Here is an 18,299-nt window from a genome sequence, read left to right as displayed (position 1 = left end):
CACCATGTAGCTTTTTAGAAGGGGGTTTTCATAAAAGTTAAAACCATAAGCTTTTAGTAACAAACAATTTTTAAAAGTTTTTTTTTCCTAGGTTTTAGGCTAGCACTGGTTATTTTTTTCAGTAAGCCCAATATAAAACAGGCTTTCAGCTGATAGCTGTGATTAGAAAGAAGGTTGCTTTTTTTACCTGCTTTAACAAACACAAGTTAGTTACATTAAGCTTTGTAATGGAATAAAGCTCTGCTTTATATTGACTTGAAAAGACACAGCCCTTTATTTACAGGGGTGTTTCAATAAACTAGAGCAGGCAGAATTACCCCAGGTTTCTAGTAACAGTTTATATATTTCCCTTATTCTGTTAACTCCTGGATCAGAGAGAAGAAGCTTGTTTCTTTTTTCACTTTTTAACAAAAAGAGAGGTGAAAGTCTTGTAAAGGAATAAACCCTTGAAAAGATACCTTTTATTAAAACACTTATGCCAATGGGACTAAATAAAGGAGTGTAAGCCTGCAGAAACAGTTCAGGAATTAAAAACAAAAAGTCTTAGACTAACATGGTCAGTAATAACAAATGTGAAAAAAGAAGCCATTGTGATCAGAAATAAGAAAGCCCAAGGTCTGCTTTTAAAACAAAATAATACCAAAGACTTGTACTAAAAAGAGTAACTTTAACTGTAAATAAGCTTACTATATAAAATAAAAACTTTTTAACCATTAAAGCTAAAGAATGTAGCTCCGAATTCCTGCCCCCCCCTTCCCCCCCCTCTTTAAAAAAAAGGCCGCTTGCTCTGCTCTCATCGAAACAAACAGTACCCTGTAACAAAAGGTGACCGGCACACACTATAAACAATTTAAAAAATGTGTTTATTTGTAAAGTAATGCCTAAAATCCCCTCTTTTCTAACTTATTAAACAAACACTTTAAAAAGAAAAACCCACCTAAAGACACATCCCTTTACTTACAGGGGTGTTCCAATAAAAAAGCATCCCAGAGCCTAAACCTTGACTAAGAAAGTTTTTCCCCCAATGTTTTTAGTGAGAAAAACTTGCAACAGCCTTTTGAAGGTAGTGGATTAGAAAAGACAGCCTTGTTTTTCAAAGAGGTCATCTGAAGACAATTTTTCATTTAACCCCCTTGGCATAGGTGTTTCAACAACACGTGAGTCTGCAGAAACAATCCAGGGTTAAAAAACACAGAAAACCTGTTATAAAAGTAACGTATAGCGATAAAAATGTTTTCCCCCTATGTTTTAGGCTAGCACCGGTCATTTTTTTTAGTAAGGACAGTTTGAAACAGCATGCTTTTGCAGCTGTTAACAAAACCAGCCTCTGTAAACCAGTGGATCAGAGATAAGAAGGCTGCGTCTTCACCTGCTTTTTAACAAATACAAGTGACAGTTATATTAAGTTTTGTAAATGAATAAACACTTTAAATAAAGGGATCTGTCTTCATATAGGTTTGTCTTTTAAACATTTTTATACAGACTTTTTCCTAGCTTTTTAAACACAGCTAAAGTTTTAAAAATGGTGAGACTGCATTGAAAGATACTTTTGTGAAAGTTTTAACAAGTATTTTATTCCATTTACTGATTGTAAAAGACAAAAACCGTCACTTTGTGACTGCATGAAGCTTAGAGATGGCCTATCTGAAGCCCTCCCCTTCCCCCCCCCCCATTCTTTTCTATTGTTTTTTAAAACCTAAACCAAGGACAAACAAATTTTAAAAAAAGCCACAGAGATCAGACCATGGAGGTAAGAAAGCAGTCCTGAGTTTTAGGGGGCATGTTGATAACTCTTTTAGTGAAACGGTATTGTAGGCAGCCATTCTGTGTTAGTTGTTATGCTTTAGCATGGGCAAGCGTTTCTCATTCGGAAGCACTTTTCCACTTTATGAGGTATTATCTCCCCTATCCTACGGCCTATTAGAAATATTAACAACAACAAAAAAAATGTAAAGATACTTTGTAGCAGTGCCTGCAAAGCAACAATTACAATTTTGTTGATCGTTATTTTGTCTAAGCCCCTAGAGAATATATTTTTGTAAAAACAACACTTATGCAAACTGTAACCCTAGATGATGTACATCATTAAATAATATGAAGCAGTAGACAAGAGACCTGAGACATTGTTGAAATCAGAGAGGCTATGATTAATTCCTAATGCAGAGGGCTTGGGGTGGAAAATGAAAAGGTACAGCCAAAGTGGAAGATGGTATGATTTAAGAGGGGTTCTGGGGCTGCTCTGCAATGGTCCATAGGGAGCCTATAACCCTCATGCATAAGTGCCAGGGCTAGGTGAGGTGGGTGGGCCTTTGTTAGAGGAACAGGCTGCTCATATACCTCTTGTTGTTGTTAAACTGTACTCTGAAACCAGTTAGATTAACAGCCCTGTTAGTCTGTATTTGCAAAAAAAAAAGGAGTACTTGTGGCACCTTAGAGACTAACCAATTTATTTAAGCATAAGCTTTCATGAGCGATGAAGTGAGCTGTAGCTCACGAAAGCTTATGCTCAAATCAATTGGTTAGTCTCTAAGGTGCCACAAGTACTCCTTTTCTTTTTGTAATCTAACTGCATGTATACTACGGAGGCAACCTACTGACCCTTTGACAAACTCCACACCCCTTGAACTCCATAAAAAACACGCTTTACACAGTTATTTTCAACTGACATTTTATTTTACAACACACCCTGTTTAGTTCCCAAAACATGCTCTAACTGTTAGTGTGGTTTTGTAGCAAGATTTTGTAATTTGCTGAACAAAAAAAGGCGTTCAACATTTTGCATTAAACATTCATCTGTCGGTTTGATGATTTCGTTTAAAACGCTATTTGGGTCCTCGGCCTCTGTCACTTTGTCCACCACTTCTGCCCCTACAGCTAAATGCAGGCATCACGGCTATTTGCTAAGAGTATCATGCACCCTCCCTCTCTAAGTAAAGAGGAGCTTCTATTTAAACTGTCTGATAATTAAAGTTTGCTTTTTTTATTCACTTTTTTATCATGTGCTTCCTAAATTTCCTTCTTAATCCTGTTTTTATAGCTTTTAATGTAAAGTAAAGATCCTCTCTAAATCTTGAGACTACAGGATTGGTTCAACAAGTGCATTCTGTGACCTAGCTGTCAAACAACCTCTGACTGATCCATCAAAAGGCGGGGCTAGCTCCCAGGAGCATTGCCCAGAACAACTATCGTTTCACTACTAACAGTCGGTGGGGTAGGATGTTTTGCTCTGCATGTGTTCAGTAACATAAACACTCTATTCTTTAATGACAGATCTCCTTACTCAATCACTTCCAATAACCTTACCCAAACGTCTCTCACTCTAATCTTTCAGTGTATCACATTTTCTATTCTTTTATAGCATATCTTTACCAGCCTCTCTTTTCTTTAATAACCTGCCTTTAACAGCTCTCATTACTCAGTCACCTTTTTTCAAAAAGCCTTACCCAAACTTTAAACTGCTCTCAATGTATCCAAACACAACACTTCCCCCATTCAAACACACACAAAATTTTTTTCAAAATGGCCGATGGCGCGAAACTTCGGCGCCAACGGAAACAGGGTGGGAAGGCGGGACATAAGCCCTAAAGGGGTGTGGAAACCTGTCAAAATGCATGGTGATGAGTACTATCACGGCCTTTACTACTGATGCTATTTAAATTGATTGCCAATCGTGAAAGGGGAAAAGTCTAGACAAGGAAGAGAGAAATGGAAGGGCAACATGTACTTTGAACCCTTCATTCCACATGTCTATTGCAGGGAGTTCTGTAAGTTGTGACTCCTAAAGGAACAAGTAGAACATTTTGTAAAAACAAATGGAGCCAAGTGCCACCCAAAAGAGTCCCCTACTCCATACACTAGACCTGAACTCCCATAAGAAATTCAATACACTCTGGTCACAGTAAAATGTGTTCTTGTTGCATAACATAATGTTCTTGTAGCTATCTTTAAGTTTCACAAAAAGAAAGTCTAGTCCTCTTAAGTGGAATAATAACCTCAGTGAAATTTTCTTGAATTTTCTACGGAAGTGCTTGCTTCTGGACATAAGAGCAGTAATCAGTGAGACCTCCTAATGTTTCTGATACTAAGATACAGCTTCACTAAAATTCTTCCTACAGTACTTATTATCTTACAGAAAGAAGAGATGCTAATGATGATTGTTTCTTAACTTTGATAGTTTGCTAACAATTAGACAAAATGAAACACACACATTACAAACATATTATCCCCATGTATTTTGTCAGACAATGACACTAAATACTCTTTGAAATAAATAACCTGATGTTCCTGAAATAACCAGAAGGTTCAGAATTGTGTGAGACAGTACATGTGACTTTAGAGTTTATTACAAATTCTCTATTTTGCAGTTTCCAGAATGTAGTAAGTGGTGTTTTACTGAAGAATAATGAAATCAGACTTCAGAGTTTGTTATTACTGTCAGTGTTCTACTGGCAGACAAGCAAAACTTTAAATTGTAATTTTCATCTAATTTTCAACAACAACAAACACACTGTGCATCATGTTCATAACTTGACTATTCTTTTAGTTATGATAGTAACATACTTGATATATTTTATTATTTGGATTTTAGCCTTCAGTTTCTGGATTATTATTTTGGATTTCAGTGTTTAGTTTTCTTAAATCATACTTATTATATTTTGATAGTCAGTAGTAGATGACTATTGCCGATTTTAAAATGATAAGTGTATAGATCAATGTCCTGAATGTAAGAAATTCAGACAAACTCACTGAATGAATACAAATTGTACAAGAAAGTATAAGGATCTGATATTTGTATACCTACTATGAATTCAAGTTGTAAATATATACATAGTGTGATTCTCCTTTCACTTATACCAGTTTTATAGTGATGTAACACAATTGATTTCACTGGAGTTACTCCTAATTTATATTTATATAATTGAGAAAAGACAGGTGAAATCCTGGGTACATTGAAATTAAACGGACTTTTGCCATTTACTTCAGTGGCATTAGGATTTCACCCCAAGTTCTTATAACTTTTTAAAAAGTAACCTACTGGCTTGGTTTATCCTTTTTTTTAAAAATAAAGTTGAAGTAAAACATTAAACCTCTTATTATGTCATAGTTGCAAGCAGTCTTACTTACATCAGTCCATATTGAACTAGCCTGTGTTAGCAACATCCAGGTTCGGCTAACTTGAGCACATCTTGCCAGATCAATTAAGTTGATATAATGGAAGATCTAGGATAGAAAAACAGAATGTATGAAAATAGAAACTATTGCTTAATAAATACCACTAGACTAAAAAAAACCCACAAAACAAAAACGACAAAATACATTCAAACCCAAAACAGACTTAAAATGCTTCTGTCAGCTATTTTATATGACAGAAGTATGTTATGCTGAAGTAGGATCTACTTTCCCCTCTAGAGCCATGTGATGTCAGATAAGGCATTATACACCCACTTATGATCAAGTGCCTGATATAGCAATCAAGGGATCAGTTTTCTCAGCTAACAGAGTCATGAGAGGAAGATTTTTAAAGGAGGAGTCACAGGAATGAGGATATCAGATCACCTTGTCTGTAGCACCTTTCACAGGACTAGCTCAGCTAGGGCAAAGTTTGCTATGAAATTTACCCCACAGATCTCTGTAAAGAGCCTGATATTGCTTGATGCACTGTGTTAGTAGGCTCCACAAGCTAAGTGATTTGGTCGCAATCTGTATCCTAGAGATATAATTGTAAGAGGGATGTGGAAAAGAAAATTCACATTATTGCTTCCCAAAAATTACATCTCCACAAACATTTTGGGAGTAGCAACTTAGAATAATCTTTCAAGAAGCAGCTTGTCCTCTGCCTACAGTTAGTTACTTCTCCTAGAACATAAGGGAAATGGGATTAAACTGAATATATATTTCAGCCCTCGCATATTCTATTTTTAAATATGAAATGACATACTAGAACTGAAAACTTAAAGATTCCATATATACATAGATGGATTCATTACATTTCCCAGATCAATAGAGAGCTTTTTTCCTTTGATGGATTTTAAAATCCATCGCTAGGCACCCACTGTAGCAAATTAGTTTATTTTATCATCTGTTTATTCATGTGCTGTCTGTCCTGACCACTGGCTACATGTTGTGCATAAATCCTGAGAAGTACAAGAGGAACTACAAACAACCTATGAAAAATGGGGCACGCCAATATTCATGGGGTCTGGAAATACAGATAAGGGAAAAGAGGGTCGATATCTTCATGCACATACGCAGAATGTTAAGTGTAGTCAGAATCACAAAATAAAAGAGGGCTCCCTGGTTGGGTAAAATGGAATGCCTAGGGGCAAAACCCCAACAGGAATCATCCCTTTATTGATGATCAATAGGTGAGGAATCCATCAGGAACGAAGAATATTTTTGAGAATGTGAGTATGACTATGTTTATAATTTGTGCATTGGTATTTGTAGGATTTATGTGCGCTTAGGTAATCATAATCTTGCTTGTGATTAATAAAACTTGTAAAACAGACTAGATGTACTTGTGAATGTACGTGTGGTCACTATTATTGGTCTTCGTGTGTTCCTAGAGTCTCTGCTACTTGTCTCAGATTTAGAGGTGACTTTCACTCTGTTGAATACTGAGGGAACTCCTGCTTGAGCCCCTCTGTTGATCTTTACGGTAACAGTAAATCACGGAGAAAGAGGTGATCCCTCAGGTAACCCTGGTCCAAACCATTAAGGACTTCATTGATAAAGTCAACTCCTTGAATCCTACTTTGAATTACCTTTATAGCAGTTTTTCAATTAATTCTTTATAATCCCTTGAATTTAACAAGTTAGAAATCAAATCCTATTGTATTAAGGGCCTGATCCTGAGCACTTCCAACTCCCATTGATGTTAAAATGGGAGTTGAAAGTGGTCAGCATCTAGGAGAATCTAAAAACCTATTAAAACCCTAAAGAGATAACATTTCAAAAGAGCAAACAAAGAAACCCAGACAAGCAGTTCTGTATCTGAGACAATCATTAGTAAACTATAGACTGCAGGCATGGATCTTTCCAGCCCACCAAGTTTGCCCACAGTCCACTTAGAGCCAGATCTATCAAGCTTCAATTCAGGAAAACACTTAAGAATGTACTTAAGTCTATCCCCCATTCAGGGCAGTACTTATATGTATCGGGGGTAGCTGTGTTAGTCTGTATCCACAAAAACAAGGAATCCAGTGGTACCTTAATAAATTGCCCTGTTCTGTTCACTACCTCTGAAACATTTGGCACTGGCCATTGTCAGAAGACAGGACACTGGGTTAGATGGACCGTTGGTCTGACTCAGTATAGCCATTCTTACATTATGATTGTCTTTGTAGGTGATGTGGGCATGGTAAGAACCCCTACATAAACTTTCTCTCTTACTCCCAACAGATAAGTGATGTCAGGACATTCTAGGGAAGCAAGACCCATTTGTCCTGAGAGTGCCTGCTTGGAGAGTAGGCCTTACACAACTAGGCTTGCAGGCACTGCAAGTGAAGCCTTGCAAATGGGTTATGCAGGTACATGTGGCCGTATGACCTAGCAGTACCAGGTCATCACCTGAGGGCTGAGTCAAACCTGGCTGATAAGGTCACTCATTGCAAGGAACCTGTTTTCATGTAAGTAAGCTCTTATCTTCATTGAGTTCAGATTCATTCCAATAAATTCCATAATTTGTGTGTGGGTTAAAGTGAACTTTTCTGATTTTACCTGAAGTCCCAAAGCATGAAATAGGTCAAGTGAGGAGGTGACCAGTGCTTGTACTTCCTGATACTACCATCCTGTGACCAACCAATCATCTAGGTAGAGAAATATGGGGCTGCCATGTCTGCAGAGGTATGCTGCTATCATGGACAATACGCTCATAAAAACCCTCAGGGCCATTGAGAGGCTGACAGGGAGCACTTTGTATTGAAAATGCTCTGGGCCCACCGTAAAATGTGGAAGTCTCCTGTCCACCGAGTGAATGTCTATATGAAAATAGAAAAGGAGTACTTGTGGCACCTTAGAGACTAACCAATTTATTTGAGCATGAGCTTTCGTGAGCTACAGCTCACAAGTGAGCTGTAGCTCACGAAAGCTCATGCTCAAATAAATTGGTTAGTCTCTAAGGTGCCACAAGTACTCCTTTTCTTTTTGCGAATACAGACTAACACGGCTGTTACTCTGAAACCTGTCTATATGAAAATAGGCATCCTTCAAATTGAGGGACGTAAACCAGTCACCTTCCTTCAGGGAAGGGATTTTTGAGGCAAGGGTGGTCATCTTTGTGGCATTATACTTCATAGTAATATTATTATGATAGGAGTATGGCATAATTATGATGTATTTTGTGCAAAATAAGGCATGTGAGATATCACTGAAAAGTTTATGATTTACTGAATATGATTATCCTACCTGTAAGCATGTATCATTTTGGTATCTGAAGTTAGGAATATTGTCTATGCATCTATTAGAAGTGTTTACACACCTGGGGAATGCCCACTAGAGAGAATGCAATCAGTCTAGATGGCTGGCTGGGAAGGCCCATTAAGGAAAACAATAGGTCTTTGAAGTTGCTAATCTCCCACTGGGGAGCCTTCCTGGGAAGCCTTCTTGGGGCTGCTGCAAACAGCCTCTGAGTCATGGCTGCAGTGGCCCTACAGGGACATGGGACCAACTCACCTGTACTGGAGTCCATGATAATACTAGTGTTTCTCCACTGACCAGGTGTGGGAATCAAACTGAGACACAAAGGATTCCTGACATATGCAAAAGCTATTTAAGGCAGGGGAGTGACATCATCATGGTTCATTCCTCACTGACTCCCTGTCCAAGAAAGGAGACTGCTGGAAACACCTGAGAAACAAAAGACTGAACTAGGGTAGAAGGGCTGAACCCAGGCTAGAGGGTTGTCTAGTCTGTGAAAAGACTAACTGGAGTTTTAAGCTGCAAGCAAGTGCAGTTTGCCTTCAAGAATTTCTGCAATCTGCTTAAAACAACATTTAGGGTGAGAATTTGCTACTTATAACTAATTTATTTAATATATTAAGCTTAGATAGCATTTTGTTTTTATTTGCTAGGTAATCCTCTTAGATTTTAAGTGATTATAAGGGATAGCAAATAGATCAATCTTTTGTAGTTAATAAACTTGTTTTGTCTTGTCTAAGACCAGTGTGTGGAAATCATTACCGGGGCGGGGGGGGCAAAAAGCTGTTGCCTATCTTCCTCCACATTGAGAGAGGTGGCAAATTTCATTAGCTTACGCTGTACAGATCTGTGTGCAGCGCAAGACCTTATAATTGTAGGTTTACACTCCGGGGTGGGGGTTCTTAGGAACCGGAAAGTGCCTTAGCCGAGCTTTCCCATGCAGAGTTGATCTCAGCACGTGTGTGTGTAGCTGCAGCTGGGTGTGTCCCTACCTGTATGTGTGCTGGTGGGGGCCTGAGGGCCTGTCACACCAGCACAGCGTAAAGGGAGCACAGGCTGGTGGGTCAGGTGGGCTCAGTGGTATCCCAGTTCCAAGTGGCACCCCAGGGGGGAACCCGTCACAGTGATCAGGGCGATTTGCACAGCTTGTTGCTATGAGACACTTGTGGTGATTTTAAGCAAGTTTTAAGTGTGTTCGCTAGAGATCAGTCAAAATGGTTACCAGTTTGTTATTTTCTGTTTGCTTATTTCAGGTAAGGAAAGTAGGGACAGAAAAGTAACAAGATGAGTGAAAACAGTGAAACAATTGTGAAACTGAAGCTTTTGAGAATTCAGGCAGAAGAAAAAAGAAAAAAAAAAGACAGAATTAAAACAAATGGAGATTAATGCGCAAGAAGCTGCACACCGAAGAACCATGGAAGCAGAGAATGCCAGGCAAGAAGCTGCATGCCAGAGAGCTATGGAATTAAAACAGATAGGGGCTGACAAAGAAATTAAGATCCAGAAGTTAGCCATGTAGGAGAGAGAGAGAGAGCGAGCACACCAACTGGGCTTGCTAGAGAAGCAGAACCAGATGAAAGATCTAATGGGAAAAAGGATTGAAAGCTTTAAAGAAATGTTTGACCTTGTTGAGTACTATGCTGGCATTTGCTCCAGGGGGGAAGGGAACATTTTGCCTGTCTGAGAAAACTGTCCAGGTTCCTGGCTGACAGCAGCTTGCAGTTAAGCAAGGGACAGACCTCACTCTAGAATGTATAGGAGGATGTGTCCTAGATGGAAGCCCAAAGGAGGGGGATGGAATCCGAGAGAGACTGAGGTGGGTGAGGGTTCCTTGGGCTCTGTAGCTGGAGACAAGCCCAATTCAAAGAGGGACGAGGGTGTAGCGCTTACCAGTGACAGGACTGTTCTAGCTGTTAGCTGTGAGCCCATGGCCAAACAGGGTGTGTCTTAGAGGGGGGCCCAGAGAAGGAAGTTCAGAAGGAATTTGGGAGAGTACAGGAATGTCTCCTCACTGATTACAGAGAAGGGTTTGCCCAGAACTGAGCAGCTGTTCCAGCATCTGTGCTCCCAGGCACCCAACCTGTGACTCAGGTTTTAAGAGGGAACTGTGCAACTGACGTCCCGGAGGGGAGCAGTCATACAACTGACCTCTTGGGAACAGGGAGAGGGGTGGCAGAGGATGCCCCAATCCAGGTCCCACTTTTGCAAAATGCTGTTCCTAATGTACTTGTGAAAACTAATTCTGTCTCTTTAAGACAGAATGTGAATCCTAAAGATATGAGTGTCATTGATAATACTAATGACATGCATAATTTTTGAAAAAAATTTGTACATGCTAGGAGTGATATTCCTATAAGAATACTGCTTCTCAGCGAATACCTGTAAACGGGCTTAGAGCTTGGCACAGCAGAAAAAGCATAATAAACCTAGACTGCTGTGTGGAAGGGGAAACTGAGGTACTTCATCTCATGGCATTGGTGGCTACACTCTAGAGGATACTGATATTGGCACTGTGTTAACAATGCTGCACACTAGAATGCTTTCAGACAACTTGGAAAAAGAAACACAGAACTTCGCAAAAAAGCCTATGAGCAACACTCACCTTACCACTCTCGTTACAGTGTGTATGTTAACACCCATTGTTTCATGTTCTGTGTATATAAATCTCCCCACTGTATTTTCCACTGAATGCATCCGATGAAGTGAGCTGTAGCTCACGAAAGCTTATGCTCAAATAAATTTGTTAGTCTCTGAGGTGCCACAAGTCCTCTTTTCTTACTACAGTGTTTGTTAACACTTGGAAGTTGTGTAACCAAGACCTATGGAGGACATTAGGCACACCGACTTTGAATTAGTCGGTGAGTAACCCTCTGGCTGTAATCTAAGGGGAGAGGTGTGGCATTGTGCCCCATATTCTCCACAGTAATATTATGAGTATTGCCTAATTATGATTTTGTGCAAGATAAGGCATTTGAGATATCATTGGAAAGGTTATGATTTACTGAACATGATTATCCTACTTGTAGGCATGTATCATTTTTGTATCTGAAGTTGTCATACTGTCTATGCATCCATTACAAGTGTGTTTACACCTGGGGAACACTCACCGGACAGAATGTAATCAGTCTAAATGGCTGGCCGGGAAGGGGCATTAGGAAAAATAGGTCTTTGAAGATGCTAATCTCCCACCAGGGAGCCTTCCTGGCAACTCTGCGAAACAGCCTTTGAGTTATGGCTGCAGGATCATGTGATCAACTCACTGATACTGCACACCATGATAATACTAGTATTTTTCCACTGACTGGGGTGGGAATCACCCTGGAATACAAAGGATTCCCGCCATATGTAAAACCTATTTAAGGCATGGGAGTGACATAATCAGGGTTGGTTCTTCACAGAATCCTCACCGAAGAGGACAGCTGTAAACATCTAAGAAAAAAGACTGAATGAGGGGAGAACTAGGCTGGAAGATTGTCTAGCCTGTGAATGAAGTATCTGAAGTTTTAAGCTGCGGGCAAGTGCAGCTGGCCTTCAAGAATCTCTGCCACCTGCCTAAAACATTTAGGGTGAGAAATTACTTCTTGTAACCAGTTTCTTTAGTATTTTAAGTTTAGATTGAGCTTTCTTTTATTTGCTGGATAATCTGCTTTGCGCTGTTTGCTATCCCTTATAATCACTTAAAATCTCTCTTTTGAAGTTAATAAACTTTTTTGTTTGGTCTAAAACCCAGTGTGTGGAATTCATAACTGGGAGGCAAAAAGCTGTTGCAGATCTTTCTCCACATTGAGGGAGGAGGCTGTAGGGGCAAGGTTGCGGAAGACTGGCGAGGAGCTAAGTGGTGGACTGAGTATGTGACTGGATGTAAGCGGAGGATGCAGGCAATTTTAATGAACTTTGTCCGACAGACCCTGCCAAAAGATATTGTAGCACAGCTCAGCATATTTTTGCCTGTAAACAAGTTAATGTAATAAGCATTAATCATACATATAAGAATGTAACCAGCTGTTGACCCCATGTAACCCCAAGATAAGCACAGAGAATATAGCACTGCAGAGGACTCCCCCCAGCATAGTCCTGCCTGGTCAAATGTCCCAAATGGCCAGAGTCCCCTGCAGCCCTTCCACATGTCCTAGGGGCTCCCCACAAAGATTGGAGCATAAGTTCTTCCTTCCTTCAGTAAAGCACAGTTTACTATTCTTAGGCCTGAGTGTCCTCCTTTCGCTTGTATCTCCTCCCCAGCCCTTGCAGGCACAGAGGCAAATTTCATGAGCTTACATTATATAGTTCTGTGTGCAGCACAAGACAGTAGAATTATGGGTCTACCCTCTAGAGGCATGGACTTGAGTCCTAGGCAATTCCTTAGCTGAATCTTCCCATGCAGAGCTGATCGCAGCATCTCTGTATGTTTCTGCAGCTGCATGTCCCCCTACTTGTATGTGTGCTGGTAAAGTGCAGTCTGAAGCCTGAGGGAAGGCTTGGCTGGCTTCCCTCAGCAATAGTGTGAAGGGAACCCAGGCTGGTGTGTCAAAGGGCTCAGTGGTACCCCAGTTCCAAGTGGCACCCCAGGGGTGAGAAGGCCATTTCACACACCCATAAGCATTTGTAGGCATGAGTCCTTAGATAATATGCTAAAATATATAGGCACTTACATATATAGGGTGGCAAAATACCTTGTTCACCTCAGTAGGCTCAGTCCTTTTTAGCCTTGGAGATTCAGGTTTGGGGCAAGGTGAATCCTTATAGGCGGCACAGGGTCCTGCTACTCCTCTCCTCAGTCAGTCCCTTGTGCTTGTTTTCCTTTCCTTCCCTTCTGGGGAGCAAGTGCAGCCTCCCTACTAGGAAGGTTTGGTGTCTTGCTGTAAACAGCCTACTGGTAACTTCCCTACTCCCCTCACTCCTACCAACCAGGGGAGGGTTTAAAATGGTCCCAAGTAGTTGGAGTCAGCTGAACCCAATTGGTTCCCTAGCAACCCCTTTTCCAGCTGAACCTTATTGCCCCATGGTTGTCTCTCCTCAGTGGATAGGGAGGGGCCTTTTAATCCCCTGGGACTAATTACTACCCCCCTTTTGTAGCTGTTTGTCCTGGGTTTACCACAATAGGTATAAAAAACTAAAACACCCGCTACAAACCTGAAGACTTTTTTGAAGCACATGTAAATGAGACACAAAAACAGTCTAAAAGAACTAGACCACTAGTCCAAAAAGTCTTCGAGTCTCCTAAAGCAACTAGCACATGAGGAAGAGATAATGCCTGTTATGCACCTACTGTAATTGTGCAAAAATATACTAGATGCAAAAAATGCATTCTAATTTCAACCAGAAGTATGCAATTACACCTAGAAGTATGATAATTGATAGGATAAATTAGAAAAGCTATCTATTGTAATGAAATATTCTGCTGTTATTTATATAAATGCCTCAGAAACCTATTACGGTATTCATCTCAATAATAAGCTCTGGGAGTGAATTCCAAAGACTAGTTATATGTTTCATAGAAAAATATTTCCATTTTATTCATACACAATACACTGTTTCATTAAGTATGACAAAGCGAGTGAGGTAATATCTTTTATCGGACCAATTTCTGTTGGTGAGAGAGACCAGCTTTCAAACTTACACAGAACTCTTCTGCAGGTCTGGGGAACATACTCAGAGTGTCACACCTAAATACAAGGAGGAAGAGCTTGTTTTTCAGCATAAGTAGTTAACACACATTTCAAGGGACCATTCCAGGTAACATGGCATCAGTCAGAGGGGGGGACGGGAGAAAGGGTGGGGAGGCAGCTGGCAGGGGGTTGTTAGTGGGTTATACAGATTGTTATAAAAAGCCATAAATACAGTGGCTCTATTCAGTCCATGATTTTTAGTGTCTTGCAAAGTTATGAATTTAAGCTCCCAGATTTATTTTCTCAAAGTGTTGTGTACGTTTCCTTTGAGGATAAAGACTGATCAATCACTCTATACCTGATCTCTTTGTGAAAAATGTTCACCCACAGATGATATGGTGTTTTTGTTTTTTATCGTTTTCCTGTATGAGTTCATTTGAGAGCATAGAGATTGTCTAGTTTCACCCATATACTGTAGTTGTTATCGGGGCATTTAGTGCACTGGATGAAGTCACCACATGTTGTGATGAGCATGTGTAGGACCCATGGATCTTGAAAGGTGTATTGTGTGGGGTATTGATCATTGTAGCAGTGGAGATACATCTGCAGGTTTTGCATCTGTTGTTCTGGCAGAGTCTGGTGCTGCTTGGAGTTGGTATGTCCTGGTCTGTGCGGAGCTTGCTTCTGATGCTTGGAGATGCTTCTCAGCTTGGAGATCACTCTATATCTGACCAATCAGTGCTCATCCTCAAAGGAAAGTTGCACAACACTTTCAAAAGTCAAGCCTGGCTGCTTAAATTCATAACTTTGCAAGACATTAAAAATCATGGACTGAATTGAGACACTGGATTTATGGCTTTTTATAACAATCTATTACTCACTAATAACCCAGCCAGCTGCCTTCCCCCACTCCACCCCACACTTCCCTTCCCTCCTATGACCGAATGGATATTAATGCACCACTTCACCATAAATGGTCCCTTGAAATATTTGTTAACAACTTATGCTAAACAATCTGTTCTACCTTGTATTTTGCTCTGACACTTTGAGTACGTTTCCCAAATCTGAAGAAGAGCGCTATGTAAAATCAAAAGCTTGTCTCTCTCACCAACAGAAGTAGGTCCAATAAAATGTATGACCTCACCTACCTTGTCTCTCTAATATCCTGCGATAGACAATAACTATAACAGTATTGCATTAAGTATGTCATTATATGAAGTATGATTTCAGTTTGATATTAAGTATGTTCCAACAAGGTGTATGCATCCCCAAGTATTATAATTACATCTATACAGGCAAGCATTCATAGAAGATAATTAACAAACTTATTAACATAATTTTTAAACTTGTGCCCCATTTTGATGTGAACACAGTGTGAACCCTAAAAAGGTTTGAAATCTGTCTTATTTTAAGACAGATTTTTGATCTGTTATAGCCAAATGAAATTGACATAAAACAGGCATAAAGATTAACAAGTCCTTGCTTGAGCAACTATTCCAAAAGTTCTCAATGCTGATTTGATTTGTGTGTTACCACCTAATAGACACAACCATTTAAAATTACTTAATCAGAAAATAAAATACACTCCTTAAATCAGTGGTCCCCAAACTGTGGGGCGTGCCTACCTAGGGGGGTATGGAGGAACATTTATGGATGGGTGCATGGCGGGGCCCAGGCCAGCCCCCACGGAGGGCAGGGAGGGAGCACCACCCAGCCCCACTCTGCCCCCAGCCACAGCTCCACTCTGCCCCCTGCTCTGCTCCCAGCCCAGCTTCAGCCCTAGCTCCGCTCCTCTCCCCAGCCACAGCTCCACTCCACCCCCGCTCTGCCCCCAACCCAGCTCCAGTGTTAGCTCTGCTCTGCCCCAGAGCCAAAGCTCCACTCCTCAGCCCTCATTCCCTCTCCACACCAGGCCAGCTCCACCTCTAGCCCCAGCTCCATTACTGGTAAGGCAGGGCATGACAGGAAAAGTTTGGGCACCAATGCCTTAAATTGAATTTTGATAACTTGTTCATCACCAACTCCAGTGTTTGACACTTCTATATCATTTTAGTTATTGAAAATACAACATAATAGAGAAAAGATCTTTAATACATTTTGCCAAAGAAACTAATATCAAACTGCATTCAAACTCTGCTATCAAACGTTTGATCAGAAAGTGTACAGAGAATACTTTATTTGTGAGAATAGGAAGTGTGTGGATTAGCAAAATGCAGATTAGCCAGGCTCTACTGTACTTTCTTTTATGGTAAAAGTAATAAAAGTCTAACAACAACAAAATAGAGAACTAGAATCAACTAGGCATGATTTAGCAATATGAGCTAGCTGTTCTTGTGGGGGCAAAATCCATCCACTAAACTATAATTTTGCTTTTACAGCATAGGAAATTGTAAGATTAGTAGTTAGTGGTTGTGGAGCTTTTCACATCAGAAAAATTTATGTAACATAATTATTTAATACTTTATGGGAAAAAGAAGTGATATTCCTACTAAAGAGTAACATTGTACTTCCTACGGTATTAAACAATATAACAACTTTAAGTCTTCTTAATACAGCTGTATTTTTCATCCAGAAGAGAGTGCACGCTTGCCAAATTCATCAACACATGATTTCCTTCCGTTGTGTTTCCTGCCAGGACTACATGGAACAAAATCAATATTTCCAAGTTATCTGGCAGGGAACCTGAGTATCACACTTATTGCAAAGACCTTTGTCTGTGACTGCTAAGCTGATTATCTGTACCAGCTGGTAACTAAGAAGGCTTTGAAATTTACATATTACTTAACAGATACAATATACCCACTTAATTAGCCTGTTAAATAACGCCCTAATACTTTGTTTTCACAAGCTGATGTAACAATATAAAAATGCAGTAAATACAAACCTATAATTATATATATATTTATCTAGTAAATTATGCCTAACATCAAATTGTCTCAATTTCCAAACTGCTGTTTCTAATTATATCTCTTGAAAACATTAGTCTACTGAATTGTATAAATCTCAATATATTGCAAAGTAATTATTTTCAGGGTTCAAAAAATGAAAATCTAGTAACATGTTGAAAAGTTAATCTAACATTTGCCTTCCTTTAAAAACATCAGTAAATTCAGAAAAATAGTTAGACAGATAGGTTACTTCTGTATTTCCTATCTGATGCATGATTTAATTGCATAAAAATATGCTATTAGCCATTTGAGTCAATAAACAGACATTCATATTTCAGAGTAATATAGGGTCTCAGGCTGGAAGAAGACCCAGCCTATGAAATTGCCTACAGATTATGGTGAGACAGACCCTTTTGCTTTTAACCCTATTCGCTTGTTAAAGTTAGGAACTAGCTTGCAATTTTACCTTTTTATTTCTTTTGTAACCAATTCTGACTTTTATGCCTTATCACTTGTACCACTTAAAATCACAGAATATCAGGGTTGGAAGGGACCTCAGGAGGTCATCTAGCCCAACCCATTAACTACAGAAATCTCTCTTTCTGTAGTTAATAAACATGTTTTATTGTTTTACATAAACCAGTGTATGCGTTGACTGAAGTGTTTGGGAGTCTCTACTTGAGAAAACAAGGCTGGTGCACAATCATTTTCCTTTGATGGAATGATGGACTTTCTATGACCTTGTACTGTCCAGGAGGGTATTGAGCAGTATAAGATGCACATTTCTGGAAAGCAAGGCTGGGACTAAGAATATGCTGGTGTTACTCTGTATGTAATTCATGAGTGGCTAGCGAGGAGCACTCATACTGGGAGCAAGTTACGTACTAGAGGCTGTGTGCGGACAGGACCTGGAGGGGTGGTTGTTCACAATCAAAGTAGCGTAAAGGGCATCCCAGGCTGGAGAGCTGAGGGGACACAGCTGTTCAACAGTCCAGATGCTACCCTGGGGAATATCACAGGGGGACATGAAAAATCCTAGTTCCACTGATGAAACCATAAGAAATCGCTTAGACACTAGCCTCCTTCAAGGAGGCATAGATGCTATATTGTATGTTCAATGCTCTTTATCTTACAACTGCATAGCCTGGGGAAAAGAGAAAGCCACAGCTCTCTACTACAGGAAAACAAAGACTGTTTATGGATGGTACTGTATTTTCAGTTAATTGCCATAGATCACTGAGGAAGGGAAGGTGAAATAAAGATTCAGTTTATTAAGTAGATGTGAATCTGTTAGAAGATCAAATCCCAAAAAACAGAATCAAAAGAACTGTAACCTCCTATGAAAATCTTGCTGGCAAATTGTGCTCACAATCTGATAAGGGGCTGA

At 39.8% G+C, this 18,299-nt stretch overlaps 1 protein-coding gene across 1 annotated transcript in view; it reads right to left on the bottom strand.

The window, feature by feature from the left end:
- FBXL13 (F-box and leucine rich repeat protein 13) overlaps positions 1-18,299 on the bottom strand; it is a 177,487-nt gene that overhangs the window by 127,388 nt on the left and 31,800 nt on the right. The window contains exon 8 of the mRNA XM_077807867.1: positions 5,125-5,220. Within this exon, the coding sequence (XP_077663993.1) occupies positions 5,125-5,220 (96 nt within the window). The remainder of the gene's footprint in view (positions 1-5,124; positions 5,221-18,299) is intronic.

Source organism: Eretmochelys imbricata, chromosome 1 (assembly GCF_965152235.1).
Source record: "Eretmochelys imbricata isolate rEreImb1 chromosome 1, rEreImb1.hap1, whole genome shotgun sequence".
Lineage (NCBI taxonomy): Eukaryota > Metazoa > Chordata > Testudines > Cheloniidae > Eretmochelys > Eretmochelys imbricata.
The sequence above is the reverse complement of the archived record's forward strand: the minus strand, read 5'-3'. Positions and strand labels throughout refer to the sequence as shown.